The sequence below is a fragment of the Mustela erminea genome, chromosome 7 (assembly GCF_009829155.1).
Source record: "Mustela erminea isolate mMusErm1 chromosome 7, mMusErm1.Pri, whole genome shotgun sequence".
NCBI classification, from domain to species: Eukaryota; Metazoa; Chordata; class Mammalia; order Carnivora; family Mustelidae; genus Mustela; species Mustela erminea.
This window is the reverse complement of record NC_045620.1, coordinates 30,547,980-30,562,736: the sequence shown is the minus strand read 5'-3', so window position 1 is coordinate 30,562,736 and position 14,757 is coordinate 30,547,980. Positions and strand designations below refer to the sequence as shown.

At 47.5% G+C, this 14,757-nt stretch overlaps 1 protein-coding gene across 1 annotated transcript; it reads right to left on the bottom strand.

Annotated features, from left to right (window-relative positions):
* Positions 1-1,324: 1,324 nt before the first annotated feature.
* PRND (prion like protein doppel) lies at positions 1,325-5,218 on the bottom strand. Its single transcript, XM_032351333.1, has 2 exons — positions 5,124-5,218; positions 1,325-2,890 (listed from the first exon to the last, which is right to left on the bottom strand). Exon 2 carries the CDS (start codon positions 2,877-2,879, stop codon positions 2,343-2,345), a length of 537 nt encoding a protein of 178 aa, XP_032207224.1. The 5' UTR covers positions 2,880-2,890; positions 5,124-5,218; the 3' UTR covers positions 1,325-2,342.
* Between the last annotated feature and the right edge of the window lie 9,539 nt (positions 5,219-14,757).

The following is a 14,757-nucleotide window of genomic DNA, read 5'->3' as shown; positions in this document are numbered from 1 at the left end:
TTCTGGATTTCTATTGTAATTTGAATGTCACTTTTACAACAATTGCATTTTCAAAAGTCAGCACTTGGAGGGGAAAAGAAAGCGGTAGTTGGTGAAGTTATTCACCTTTGAAACGACCGTTTAAATTCAGGCGTCCCTCACAATGTCCTACACATGGCAGGCACGCAACAACCTTGGCTAAAGTGAAAAACCGGCCCGCAAAGCCTTCCCTGGACCTCATCGTTCATAAACAGCAGCAAGGATGTTCAAGCACGTGTTAAAAGCTTCCTGAATAAACTTGGCATTTGAATCACCATACACAAATGCCCTTCACTCGCCATTTAAGTCTGGTTTCTGGAAATGTTAATGAGATGAGAAAAGACAGCAATTACGGAACATGTATTATATCTTGGCCTGTGTTTGCTGAAGAAACGAAGTCATTTGGCTTCTGTGGCTCTGCGTGTCCTTTTGGTTAAACTCAGCAGAGCTGGACTGAAAATTTCAACACCGGCCTACGAGTAAGCCGCTTTTCTTTCTTTTCTTCCTCCCTTCCTTCCTTTCTCTTTCTTTCTTTCTTTCTTTACCCCTGTTTTTCTGGCTATTGTTTAAAAATTAAAAATAAAAAACGGACATGCAAGAAATAGCCTGTACATGGTCTGTACTTTTATCCTGCGCTCTGCTCGAGAATTCATCAGGGCTGTAGAAGCGGACGGTGAGGGCACTGCTGCAGCTTGAGGACTCAGGCCTCCTGGCATCCTCCATCCCCTCTCCTCCAGCACTGATCCTCCTCCAGTCCCCTTGGGTAAGGCTACTTGCTATCCTTGGCTTCCCCGCCCCCAAGTCCTCCACTGACTTTCTCTGTTAAAACCTTCCACAAGTATCCTTGAGAAGAACACTGATAGCAGTGGAGGCTCAGAACGAGAGGTACCATTATCAACATTCATGGTTTAAAATACTTAGGATACACTGTCTGAGAAAGCACATCCCTGCCCCCCTCCGCAGACTCTTTTTATTTTTTAATTTTTTAAAATTTATTTTTATTTTTTTTAGACTCTCTTTAAAGGAGAATTGATAATAGTCAGTAACTGGTGAGTCCAAATATGGTTCAACAATTCCTGGGGGTCCCCAAGAGGGACCCCAAGAGGTCCTCACCCCAGAGGGCCTGTGGGGACATCTTAGAGCATTAGACTCATTATTTGTATTTAAGCCATATTCATATTTTGCACTATATATTTAACTAATAAGAGGTAGATACCAAGGACCACATCTCTTGCTGATGGCAAGAGTGAATTCTTTGCTAGGTCTCCCTAAAGATACGGTTTCTCTTGAAACTTTTTGGCAAGGAATTATTTTTTTATAGTGACAAGTGGCTCACAGAAATGACCGCCCCACCCCCAACAGCTGTTAAAAGAACAGTTGGCGATTGGCCAGCAGACCCATGTAAAGGGAGTAGAGTTCAGGATTCTCCCACACAGGTACAGAAAAAGAGGCACCTAGCGCTAGGGGAATGTTACAAAGCAAATGTGTCATTTAAAAATATTTTCTCAAATCCAGGTGCTATTTCAGAGAGAGGAACAGCAAACACTTATCCTTCTTGTGAAAGAAATCTTTGAGTAGACACATCCCGCTGTGGAAATGCTCTGCTCTGAGAATTTAGCCAGGCAAGATCACCTTACACCATGATTTCTGGCCTTTTCTCTCTCTTTACCTCTATGTTCATCTCATCCCTTTACTGTGTCTTAGTTTAATTAGAAGAATTAAATACAACCTGCCTGGAGCAAGGTAGCAGAATCCACGGCCATCAGCTCAGGTGGAAATCTGGGTTTGGGTTTGGGTTTGGGTTGGGTGAGCCTTAAAGGAATCACAGGGCAGCTCTGGGATTGCACCCAGTGGAAGATCTGGGGTTGGACAAACCAGGGTCGCATTCTGGCTCTGCTACTTTCTAGCCTCTTCAACTTTTGGAGCCTCAGTTTCCTTCTCTACACAGTGGGAAGAACCTCTGTCTCTAGGAGGGGTTGGGGATGCGGAGAAGTGTATGGCCCCGTCCCTGGCACCTTCTCTTCTCTGTTCAGCGAACATTTTTCTACTGCAGAATGCGACATGCCAGACACTCCCTGGGGAGCTGAAGAGGCAGGGACTGCCAGGTCACCCTCGGGAGAGTCCGCAGGGGCTCGGTACACACACATTTACCTGATACAGACAGATTCCCCAGGGGAGACTTGCCAGTGCGCCTTGAGGGACTGAAGAATCACAGCTCTTGGGTACCTTTGGGGCACGCAGGGTTTGGGGCTTAGAGGAGAACTGGGATACCCCAGCGATGGCTCCCCATCTCATCCCCATGGCCAGCCGGCCGGCCTGCAAGCTTATTTCACAATAAACCAAATGAAAACCAGCAGGCAGAGCAGCACGGGCTGGTCCACGCTGACCCGAAGTCCCGCTCCCCTCTCCAACCAAAAATCACAGTGCTTGATGGAGCAGAGCTCCCTGATCAGCCGCCACAGGACCCGCTGGTAAAGCTTATTGTCCTGTTTCTCTCGGGACAGCTCCTCCTGGTTCGCCACCTGGGTGGCATTGATGCAGCCGCTCACGAACTTCTCCCTGGTCACGTTGGCCTCTGAGCAGCCATTGTAGTGGATCCCGTCGGGGAACTGCCAGTAGTTGGCCTCGTAGTACCTGTTGCCCTCCGCTCCCAGGTCGACATCCAACTTCCGGCCTTGCTTGATGAAGGCTCCCGGGCGGGTCTCCGCCGTGCGCGCCTCGGTGACCTGCGAGGTACTGGGCACGGCCTTCCGGTTCCACTTGATTCGGTGCTTGATGCCTCTGGCCTTGACTGCTGAGAGCTGGCTGAACAGCAGGACACAGACAATGGCCAACCAGCATCCGCCCAGATGCTTCCTCATTGTGCCAGGATCTGCAGGAGCAAAAACCCAGGCGGTTACCTTCCCCGGGGGGTGGGGGGTGGGGGGTGGGGGGTGGGGGGTGGGGGGCGGGTGGGGATGGGGGTGTGGAGGTTGGTGGGGAGGATTCGCGGGCTCCCCTGCCTCCCTCTCCCATGCAGGCAATTTTAAGCAAGGAATGCATCCTTGCACCATTCACATTTTTCCAAAAGCGGAATAGTTTCACCGTCCTCACGTTGCATAGGCTAGGTCAATACCCAGGTTCTTACTTTTGCCTGGAATTACGTGCATTCAGGGTGGAGATCTGATTTTCTCCGATAGATAAGATTCTCCAGCTGGCAATTACAAAGCCTTGAATATGCATGGGAAAATGAGCGAGTAATGACATAATACATATAGGTTTTCTTTGGTGCACCCAAGTCTTTCCAATCAGAGGATCTCTGGAGGAAAATACGCAGAAGAGTTGAAACCACAGGCTTCTGAGCACAGACTGTATTGTTAATCTTCCCTCTTTATTCTGTAGCTCTAAACTGGCTCTGTCTCTGGCACATTCTGCAATCCATTCTAAGAAAGTCCCGAAGGGCTTTAGGGTAATGATGGAGAGAGGTGGAAACGTGGTCAGGAGACCCCTGCCTCCTTCTGTGTCAGGAGTCAAGATGTGCTAGAGAGGTGGCTCCCAGTCTCACCCTAGGGACAGAGTGACCCCACCGTCTCCCTCACCCAGCACTTACTATGATCAGCCACTAACATTGACTGCCTTAATTCTCACACAGGGTGGGTACATTATTATTTCCCTCAGATGAAAGTTGTCCCGGGGTGGTGGTGCCTGGATGGCTCAGTTGGTGCCTTTGCCTCAGGTCATGATCCCAGGGTCCTGGCATAGAATCCCGCATAGGGATGCTAGCTCAGTGAGGATCTGCTTCTCCCTCTGCCCCTCCTCCCTGCTCACTCTCAAAAAATAAATAAAATCTTAAAAAAAAAAAAAAAAAAAGGTGTCCTGGGATTCAGAGTGGGGAAGAGATTTGCCCAAGGCTGCACAATAGCGGCTGGCAAATTTGAAACCAGTCTGTCCGACTTGTTCCCATATGCCTACTCGCTATATCCCAAGGCCCTCTGTTCTTCAGGAAGGGATGGTGCCCAAGTTTTTTGCTTTTGACTCTCTGGCCATGAGGGGCAGCACCGACAGGCTCTAAGCTGAGCAAAGAGCAGGCTCCATGAGGAGACGGAATGCTGGGGAGGATTGGAGGGTCGGGGGAGCACAGAGGCTCCCGGGTCAAGGTGGTGCCTGGGCACTCGAAGGGCTGCTGATGACATCAGGGATATCCCTCCCTTCCCCCAGCCCCCCAGTCTGATTGTCACATCTGTCTCCTGAAATCACAATAGCTATTGTGGAAATATATTTCCCAAGGTCAACTGTTCAGGGCGTTCCGGCACCTGGACCTCGGTCAGCATGGATGAGAAACCCCAGAACCACGGTCCTAGATGAAGTTCCACTGTGAGCCCATCAGTGCCAGGATTGAAGGGGTTCAAAAGTCAGCTTGCTTAGCCCCTAACACCCCTTCCCTGCAGAATTCCCAAAGTGATAGGTCCACCTCTGTTAATATGTTCAAATGCGGTGTGACTCTGGTCCTTATGTAGGAAAAAAAGCAAAACACAACCTCCGTGCATGTCCAGTGACCTCTGGATGTCTGCAAAGCGGCTTCTGGCCGACCTTTCTTTACCTGCAGGCATGGTCTAGCCTCTTGCTCAGGGAGGCCATGAGTGTGTCCGGCAGCACCCTGAGCACCCACCTTACCCTACCACCACCCCTCAGTGACCTCAGACCAGTTTTCACTAAAGAGATCCAAGCATGAAGCCAATGTTCATTTGTCTCTTAAATAGGGGGCCACCTCTCCATGCCATCAACCCATACTCTTTTAGTAGGGGAAATGTTAAATAAGAATAACAACACAAACTATAGGTGTGTCAAGTTAAAAGAAAAACATAAAAGCATAGTGATCTTGGAAAGTCATCTTCATAGTCAAGGGCTTGAAAACAAGAAGAAAATCCCAACCAGCTAACCCTAAAGTAGCATTTTATTGCAAGCACCAAAGCCAGTGGTGCAACACCAGGTCCGTGTCCCCTGACTCGGGACCCACTCCAGGAGATGCGAGACAGGAAACCGCTGCATGGTTTGCAGTCTGATTAGAAATGAGCGACCCTGACCACAGAAACAGAATCCAGCGCAAACTCAGCCTCCCCACGTACCTTGGGCTCTCTCTGGAAGCTTGCCTCTGGAGATTCAGCAGCACTGTCCGCCAGCACTGCCCTCCCACCTATGTAGGAGCTGCGGGGGAGGGGGCTTTCCTGCTGCTCTCCAAATAGGGCATCCCTCCTCGCTGGGCAGGACCAATCACGGGTTCCCAGACACTCCTCTGCCTTGAGGAGAGACCTCATCCCTCTTCACAAATAAACACTGTGTGGAGATCTTGACGAAGTTCAGAGAGTTGCCTTTGATTTCACTTTTTTTTCTTTTATGTATAGACGTGTGCATTTACTTATTTACTTCCTACTGATCAGTTTATCAAAAAGGGCATGACAAAGGAAACAAGGAACAGCCAGATGAAGAAGTACATTAGGGGAAGGTCTGGAGGGTTCCAGCTGCAGGAGTGCTCAGAGAGTCTGGGGGCACAACCTGCCTCATTGCTCATGAGTTCACCAGCGTCTTAGAAGCTCTCCAGACCCCTCTGTTGCCAGTAACTGGGGACAAGGACCAAATACTCTAACCAAAGATACTCCTATCACCCCTAACACTCAGGAATTTGCAAGGTTTTAGAAGCTGGGTGCCGGACACTGGGGACATTATTATACCACAATGTCACAGCTGGACAGATGGATGGAGGCATCTGTCCAGAGTCTGGTTAAGTCTGTTTTTAAGACTGGTGTTTTGAGAAGTGCCTTGTAGAACGGAAATGAACAGTGTTAGAAGGAAAACGCTTTCCCATCCGTATCCACAACAGAGGGTGTTGCTGGTATGTGTGCCGACTGGCACCCACAGACTAGCCTCCACCAGCAAAGAGGCTTTGGCCAGGCAGCCTCTGTGGGAAGGATTTGGTCCAGAAGAGGGTGAGACAGCGGCTGAGCCCTAGGGGGGGGCCCCCTCCCAGCAGGGACCCTCAGAGAACAAGGTACCCACGTTCTTTGGGGAGGTGGAAAAGCAGGTTCATGTTGTCTAGAGGTACACATGTTGTCTAGAGGGACACATGTTGTCTAGAGGGACAGGCTTGGCTGGCACTTTAGGCTGTTGGGTCACGCAGGAATGCTTGAGATGTTGAATTAGTCCAAGTTCAGGAAGTTTAGATCTATGGACACCCACAGGACAGACGCAGATGGAGATGAAACTGACCCAATTCAAACACGGGGGGGGGCCTGGGAGCAAGTTTCCTCGGACAGGTGGGGGTGCCGTGGTGGAGGGTCTGGGGATGGGGTGTTGGGGTGGAGGAGGCAGCTAGAGAACCAGGCTCTCCTGGCAGGAGGGGCTGTGCATAATTACTCCTTGTACAGAATGGACCTACTCAGGTGTCTCTATTTCAGTTATTACTGCAATGCGAAATCAAAAGTGAATTCCGGAGGAAAGTACGGAGTGAGATTAGCATGTAAGTAAATGTGATCTTTATCCTGATTGTGAACCATCGATGTTGGCTGGATTCGCTTCAAAGCCCTTTTGCAAACCAAGCTGAAGTGTTCTCTCCCATAATGACCAGCAGATGGCGCCAGGGGTTCACAAAGACCTCTCATGCCGGAGGTGGGCACTTCCCCCCTCTACCCCCACCGCTAACCCCTGCAGGGATTTGGGGCCTCCAGTTGGGTCTGTCTCTGCCTTTACTTTTAAAATGTATTGTATTTCCTTTTTTTTTTTTTTAAGTTTTATTTTCTTCCTAGAATCAGAGTCTTTTTGTCCTGTGAACACATAACACACACACACACACACTTCAGCAGTGCAAGCTCCCTATAAACTATTTGCAAAATGCAGAAGAAAAGAAACAAAACAAAAAACAAAAACCACCTTCCTATTTCACTATCCAGAGACAAGCATCAGTACAAGGTTCTTAATTAGGGTTGGGGGTGTTTAGAGCTGGAAAGGGCTCAGAATCCTCTAGGAGCTCCTTCACACCATGAAGTCATGGGGCCAGATAGGCTCAAGGTCACCCCGCCAGGCAGGCTGTGCTGCCCGCCCCCCCCCCACAACAGTGCGGACCCATTGCCCTGTCCTGAACTCTGTGTACCGTCCACCCTGCCCGTCCACATCTGGTGTGAGCACCACCAGGCCCCTCCACCCTTCTTCTTTCTATTCTCTTGCAGAGGAGGACTTGGCGCAGAAGGCGGTAGGAGGTTGGTGCAGAGCTGATGAGACTGCAGATTCCTCTTGGCAGCAAACAAAGAGGCACAGAGGAGCATGGAAGACGACGGAAGTGTTCGAGAAGATGGGAGGAACTCTGAAAGCTGCAAACAAGGCAAGACAGCTGCAGAGAGTCCAGAGCTCCCCAATTCTGCCTGGCGCCGGCTCCCCACCTACAAACATGAACAAACAAACAGCCAACGAATCAGTGAGAGAGCCCCAGTCTCTCCAGGAGCTGAGACACCAGGGCCGGGTGAATCATGTCTTCTGGTGTCAACAGTTACTCGAGGAATATCACTGATTATGGATCATCCTTGATCAAACAGAGAGTCTGAGACGGATCCCACTGGGCTGGGTGCTCCGTGATGCAAGGGAAGGGGCTCCGGAGGATTTTTCTAGAATGAATGAGTGGTAGAAAATTATGTGAATTAAAAAAAAAAAATGGTTGGGAAAAGCTGAGGTCTAGCATGGCTGAGTGGGTCGTTATTCTATCAGTTCCTACTTTGATGAGATCTGGGAACTTCAGATATTTATAAATACAGTGGGTATTAAGAGACAAGACGCCAGGCTGAACTGTTCCCAGAAGGGCTAGTGTGTAGGAAGATCACCCACTGTTTCTTGGCTTCCTGAAGATTTATCGAGTGCCAGTCCTGTGCTTGGACCATGCTGTGTCAAAGGAGGGACAGCATCAACTTGGGGAAGGCAGCGAAGGCAGCTCACGGCTCCCCTTAGCTTAGAGAAATAATTGAACTGTGTTTTGGAAAATAATACTAACAAGATAGTTGCGTAGAAGTCTAAACAGCTGTACTCAGTTGTTTAGTGAAGCCTTCTGTTCACATGAAGCGCTATCCTGATGGTACAGCATTATGCATTTTTTTTAAAAGCTGAACACACCCTTGTAATGAGAAGTCGAACAATGACAGCATGCTCAAAGCCTCTCTGTCTCCCCATTGTATCACTGCCCTCTTGCCTGACTCAGGACACCCTCGCTTACCTTTGCCTGTTGGTATTTCACAGAAACAGAATTATGGAGAAGCTAATCTTTTGTGTCTGCCGATGGTTCATTCCATCATGAGACAACTCCACAGTATCTTCTTGGTTCCCCTCATGGCGGGCGTGTGGGTGGTTTCCTGTTTGGGGGGTTTCCAGTTTGGGTTGCTGTGAACATTCAGACATGTGCCTCTCGGTGGAATCACTTTTCTGTTGGCTGTACACTCTCAGGGGGGACTTGCTGGGTCATAGACTATGTTCAGCTTTTGTATTCTTAGAATTTGGATTATGACTTTGAATAAATTTTAAATAGCACCTTCCTCTATAGCTTGCCCACTATTTTCTTAAGTGCAGTAGGGGGCTCTTCCTTTGGGGGTCCCAGAGCACTGGACATGTAGTTGAATAGTTGCACAGGGCACCCTCGCTGTTCATGTGTTCATTTGAGCTCACTGAAGTCAAAGGACCATGTTCCAATTGCCCCACACATAGCATGGTGCCTGGAATCTAAAGGAACTGAGTTCCCTTTATCCCTTCTTATCTGTGACTTGGTTGCGCAAGGATCACAGCTGCCAGGGTGGGCTGTGTGCCAGGTGGCAGGACCAACCCTCCAAGTCACAGCAGGTCATGATATATAGAGGAAGCAAGAGGAAAGCTAATAGGCATAAAGGCAACAGTTTTAGAATTCATTTTTTAAAAAATCAAGGGCAGCATGTGAAGACCTATCATGGTCATTGAAAGTCCTCTGGGGTCAAATTGTCTAAAAGTGGAACAGGAGGCCCTAGAGGAAGCAAATACTTCTCTCATCGAAGGGCCATTTCCCCTGCAGTTTGCTGCCCTTTCCTGCTCAGACCACAGCAGGTGCCAGGTGCTGGGCTGTGTGGAGCTGATGCGGGGGAGGGAGATGGAACGGGAGGGAATGCGTAAGGCTTGGGAGATGGGGAATCTCGTGGCATACTGGGGACCCCTGAAGGGGGTTGGTTACTCATCTTGTGTCCCCAAATGTTCGTGGAGTAGGATGTTTGTAAATGAGAAGAGAGAGTGCCACCAAAGCTTTAGGGCACAGGGAATAGGGTGAAGTCTGTGTTTTAAGGTGGTCCAGAAAGGGGCACCCAAGGAAAAGGGAGAAACTCCAGCGTGGAGACCCCAAGGATGGCAGAGAGTGCCAGCCTTGGCCACCATGTCGAAGTTCCTCACTTGGCCACCCACCACTTTTCTCACTTGTCTTTGATGGTTTTTTAGAAGAATAATTAACCGAATAATATGATGTGCCGCTTGTCCTCTCTCCACAGTATGCAAGAAAATGTCCCAAAGGAGAAAGGCCTGCTCCAGGTGAAAGGGGTTAGCTATTGTGGGGGTCCCTGGGTGGCAGAGTCGGCTGAGTGTCTGTCTCTTGGTTTTGGTTCAGGTCTTGATCTCAGGGTGGTGGGATCGAGCCCTGAGTCGGGCTCTGTGTTCAGCATAGAGTCTGCTGTCACATAAGCTGCCTTTATGAGGATAAACGGTGTATTTATCAGACATCATTCAGGCAGGTAGAAGTCCAGCTGAGAAAGGGTTTCCATGTTTCCAGGTTTGTGTAAGAGGTATCACGCCTCCCCACCACCACCACTGTTCACGCTTAACACACGTTGCTTGCCAGTGTTGGAAGCACAGAACCCAATAAAAATCCTTTGCCTTGAAATAGTATAAAGGGCAGTAAGCTAAGATCTAAAAGCTTTGTTGACATCTGAGCATGTGTTAACATGTTCGCTACTGGCCTGCCAGAAATACTAATGAAGCATTTACTATTGTGAAGGCCACTAGCAGGGGCTGAAAAGGTTCACGCCAGAGCCGGGGTCTGTGACAGAGAAAGGAGAAGGATTGGAGCACCGTCAAGATAGGTCGTACTGGATGGAGAAAAGGAGTGTCTGAGCCACGGAGCCAACCAAACCGGAAGATGCAGGCTGAAGTCACTTCTTGGTACCAATGCCTGTATATCTGGCAGGAAATAGGAATGCAAGAGCTAACATTTTTAAAAAATGCTATTATTGGAGTAAAACATACGTGCAAAAAAGTGCACAACTCAATAAATGTTCACAAACTGAACAATGTTATGTAACCAGCAGGATATTCCAAACCCTCATGGCTCCCCCTGCCCGAAGCGGAGGAGTCTTGACTTGTCTTGACTTCTAATGACCAGGCTGGTTTCACCCACTTCTGTATTTTATACTAATGAAATCATGCCATGTGTGGTTGTTTGTGGTTGTCTTCTTTCGTTCCCCATTGTGTTTGTGAGATTTCTCAGTACTGTTGCCTGGAGGCATTATTTTTCACTTCTCATTCCTGCATGATAGATGGTTGTATAAATAGACCATAATTTATTTACCTATTTACCTCTCGATGGACACTGGGGTATTCTCTGTTTGAGACTATTATGAATGCAGTTGCTCTAAAAATTCTCCTTTACCTCTGGTGGTGAGCATAAGCTCTCATTTCTGTTGGGCAGATGCTCAGGAGTGGAGATGCTGTGCCATGGGCTAGGTGTCCGCTCAGCTTTAGTAGAAACTGGCAGTTCCCCAGAGTTGTTCAACCAATGTAGACTCAGCTGTGGAAGAGGGCTCTGGTGTTCCCCAGGCACCTGCTGCATGGTGGCCCTTCTCTTGGACATTTCTTTTAATTTTTAAATAAACTGTGACGACAGTTGGGTGACCAGGTGTCTCAGTTTGCCAAGGATTAAGGGGCTCCCAGCGCATAGGATTTTTCAGTGCTAACTGGGGAAGTATGGGCCGAGCCAGGATAAAGGGGTCACCCTCCTTCAGATGTGTAGGGATAGCAGATCTTGAAATATCCCTTACACTTACCATCATGAAATTTTGGTCGTTATTAGGTCCACCAGTAGATTTTATTTAGCAAGTTTGAAAAAAGTTTTAATTTAATCAGGATTATACTTCAGCATCATTGGTTTCCTCTGTGACCTCTGTATTTATCTGATGTATTTAAAAACATTATTCCATGCAGGGTCCATAGGTTTTGCCAGACTCACAGAAGGATCCATGGGAAGAATAAAGGTTTCAGTTGGGTCTTCATGTATAAATAGGAATTTGTGTGAAGAGTGGAGAGAGGGAAGGAAAGACATTCTAGGTGGGGGGAGCAGCGTGAGAAAAGGGGACAATAAGGCAAGGATTTGTGCTGCATTTGAATACACCTTGTAAAATTAGGCTTGGGAAAATGATGGTTGTTAAGTTGTGATTGCTGGTGTTTGTGATCATGAAACAGTCTGTTGCCTCAGTGTTTGCGGTGGTATGTACAAGGCAGGGGTTATCAGAGTATAGAGGAGGTAGTGATCTCGAGCTGGAAGTCTGTAGGGATGACTTCCTGGGAGGAAGAGCATGATCCCAGTTCTTGAAGGGACATGAAGGTGGCTGGGGGTAGCATCCTATTAGAGGTACACAAATGGAAGACTGGCTTGCCATCAAGAGGGTTGGGATGGGGGAAGGGGTCAAGCGGGGACAGTTGACATCTCTGGTGTTCTGTTGGATTTCTTTCACAACCTTTTCTGCCCTGCAGGTTTTCCCACTTGACTCAGTTTTTATGGTTCAGAGGAAGGGCTAATACTTCCTGAACAATGCATGGATGTCCTTGATGTCAAGAAATGGCTGGGTCCTCTTGTCCCTTCACTTTAGCTGCCATAGGGAAGGATTTCAGATTTTCCAAATGGACACAAACCAATGTCCCTCTTCCATCTTTTCTGATTTCTTGACCCCAAGTGGAAGTGACACATAGGTGTGCAATGACTCACAGAAAAGAAGAATCCGGTGGACATGTGGGAGGGAAAACCAAATGGAAGGGGAGCCAAAGGAGGGAAAACCAAAACATCACATGTGTGATTCAGATGGACTATCTGGTTCATAAAGGCTCCAGAGAGGCCTCTGAACGGGCCACGCAGGTCAGCGTAAGTAAGACAGGGATGTAATGTGGACGTTCAGAAGCTAAGGTTCACATGAGGGCTTTCATTTCTCAAAACCTAGTCTTGCCAAAGAGTGAGCACACAGCATGGAAAGGCACATCCTTATTCACCTGCATAACTTCCCTTTGAAGTGGAGAAGGATTAGTGGGGGCTGTCTCCACAGGGCAGATGGAAAAGTCAGGAGAAAAGTTTCCATTTGGTGGAAGCAAGGTTTTAAAATAGTCTGTATGGGGAGTCATCTGTAATCTGGTAGAAAAGGCAGTCACTAGGCTCATTGCAAAAACCGGTGTGTGAAGCAATTCCCCAGGTTCTTTACTCACTGACTAACTGATTCATTCATTCATTCATTCATTCATTCATTCATTCATCAAAGACCATGGCTTTTTCTTGAGGAAAATTTAGTATTTGCCACTAAGTAGAGGGTTTGAGTTGATTTTTGTCCATGCATGGTATCAGCAGGTCTTATAGGGTAATATATCAAGGAGAGGAAAACAGGTTATAAACTCAAGCACTCTGTGGCTAAATATTGCTGGGCTCACTTTTTTTTTTTTTTTTTAATTTTGGAAAGGTAGACCTTTTTTTTTTTTTTTTTTTTTTTAAATAAAAAAGCTCCTTCTTCCGTGAACACTCTCTGGTTCTTCATTAGGACTCTACTGTTCAAAAGGTCTTGGCCAAATAATTCCCAAACAAAACACCCCAAGGTTGTTTTCAGGCCACTGGTAACGAAGCTGTATGCAGAACACTGGCCTCTGTGCTCCCCTTGGTGAAGGTCAAGAAGATTATATGACATTTTTCAGCTTTCGATATTGAAGGCTTTGATTTCATGGCCAGAAAAGGCTTCAGGCCAAGTATTTATAAGCATGGTGGACCCAAGGCCATTAGTGCTTCTGTACAGACTGTTTTCCGGAACACCTGTGAGAAAACTGAGTGGGCTGAAATGTTATTAGATTAAATCTCAAAAAAGTGCCTAACCTGCCCCCTACCCTCTCACTGCATTTTTTAGTGTGTGTGTGTGTGTTAAAGTTTATTGAGCGATAGTACAAAGCTCCCAAAGAGGGAGGAGACCCGAAAGGGTTGCCCAAACTACTTCTTAGGCAAGTAATTTGTGCTTAAAAAACAAACCTAGGGGCGCCTGGGTGGCTCAATGGGTTAAAGCCTTTGCCTTTGGCTCAGGTCATGATCCCAGGGTACTGGGATCAAGCCCTGCATCAGGCTCTCTGCTCGGCGGGGAGCCTGCTTCCTCCTCTCTCTCTGCCTGCCTCTCTGCCTACTTGTGATTTCTGTCTGTCAAATAAATAATAAAATCTTAAAAAAAAAAAAAACCTAAAGATAAACAGCTTCATTGAGATGTAATTCACATACCATATAATTCGTCATTTCACGTTGTAGATTCAGTGATATTCAGCACAGAGCTGTTCATCAAGTACCTCTATCTAATTCTAGAATATTTTCTGTCAAACCAGAGAGAAAACCCGTACCTGTCAGCTCTCCCTTCTCAATTCCCCAGCTCTCTCCAACCCCCGGAAACCAATAATCTACTTTCTGTCCCTATAGATTTGCCTATTCCAGAATCATACAATAAAGAGACAGAAATGGAATCATCATCTTTCCCTTGACATCATGTTTTCAAAGTTCATCCACATGGTAGCATGGATCAGCACTTCATGTAGCCTTTTTATGGTGAATAACATGGTAGGTTCTATACCCTTCACCCTGTAGGATACAAATGCTTTCCCATTTGATAGTGTGGTTTTACTAGGGCAGACTAGGAGGTGTGGGATAAAACAATGTTTCTGTTGTCCAGTTACTCTTCAGGTGAGTATGTCAAAAACAAGATGGCAGCTTTCACTAAGCTTTTCCCATAAGTTGCCCAGACAGACCCAATAGCCCATCCTGGTGTATTCCATGAGTTCATCTTCTGGTGGACTGTGGGGAATGTGGCAGCATGATCTGGTGGAAATCAGGCGTTTAGTAGAACCACAGTGGACTTCTTCCACAGGTGGCTGGGCAAAATCTTGCTCCTAAAATTCTCAAAGCCAAGAAAGATCTCTGACAGACTTTATGGGGACAAGTCTGGGCTTTACTCTCCTGTAATCATTCACGCATTCATTATTTTCTTCATTCTTTAAAGGTCCAGAGATGTTTCTTGAAGAAATATTAGTCCTGCCTAATGGCCCTAAACGGGAAGCACAAACCCTCCTACTGGGCCATTCTACAATAGCCTCAGTGTCTGCGTGACAGTGTGGATATAACAAACCCAGTGTGTGTGTGTGTGTGTGTGTGAGAGAGAGAGAGAGAGAGAGAGAGAGAGAGAGAAAGAGAGAGAGAGATTTGCCTCCTGGAAGCAATGTAGAGAAATGGGTCTGCAGAGTGACTGGAGAGGAAGGGCCTCCTCAGAGGGCTGAAATAAAAGGAGATCCAGAGACATGGAGGGGAATGGGGGAAATGTGACATTGGCTAGAAAAAGGAAACACAGTCTCCTTCCTCACTGGGCTCTCTTGGTCTGTGAGTCCAGCAATGCAAGGCCAACCAGCACTCAACTGGGAGAGCCTGGAATCTGTGGCATTCTC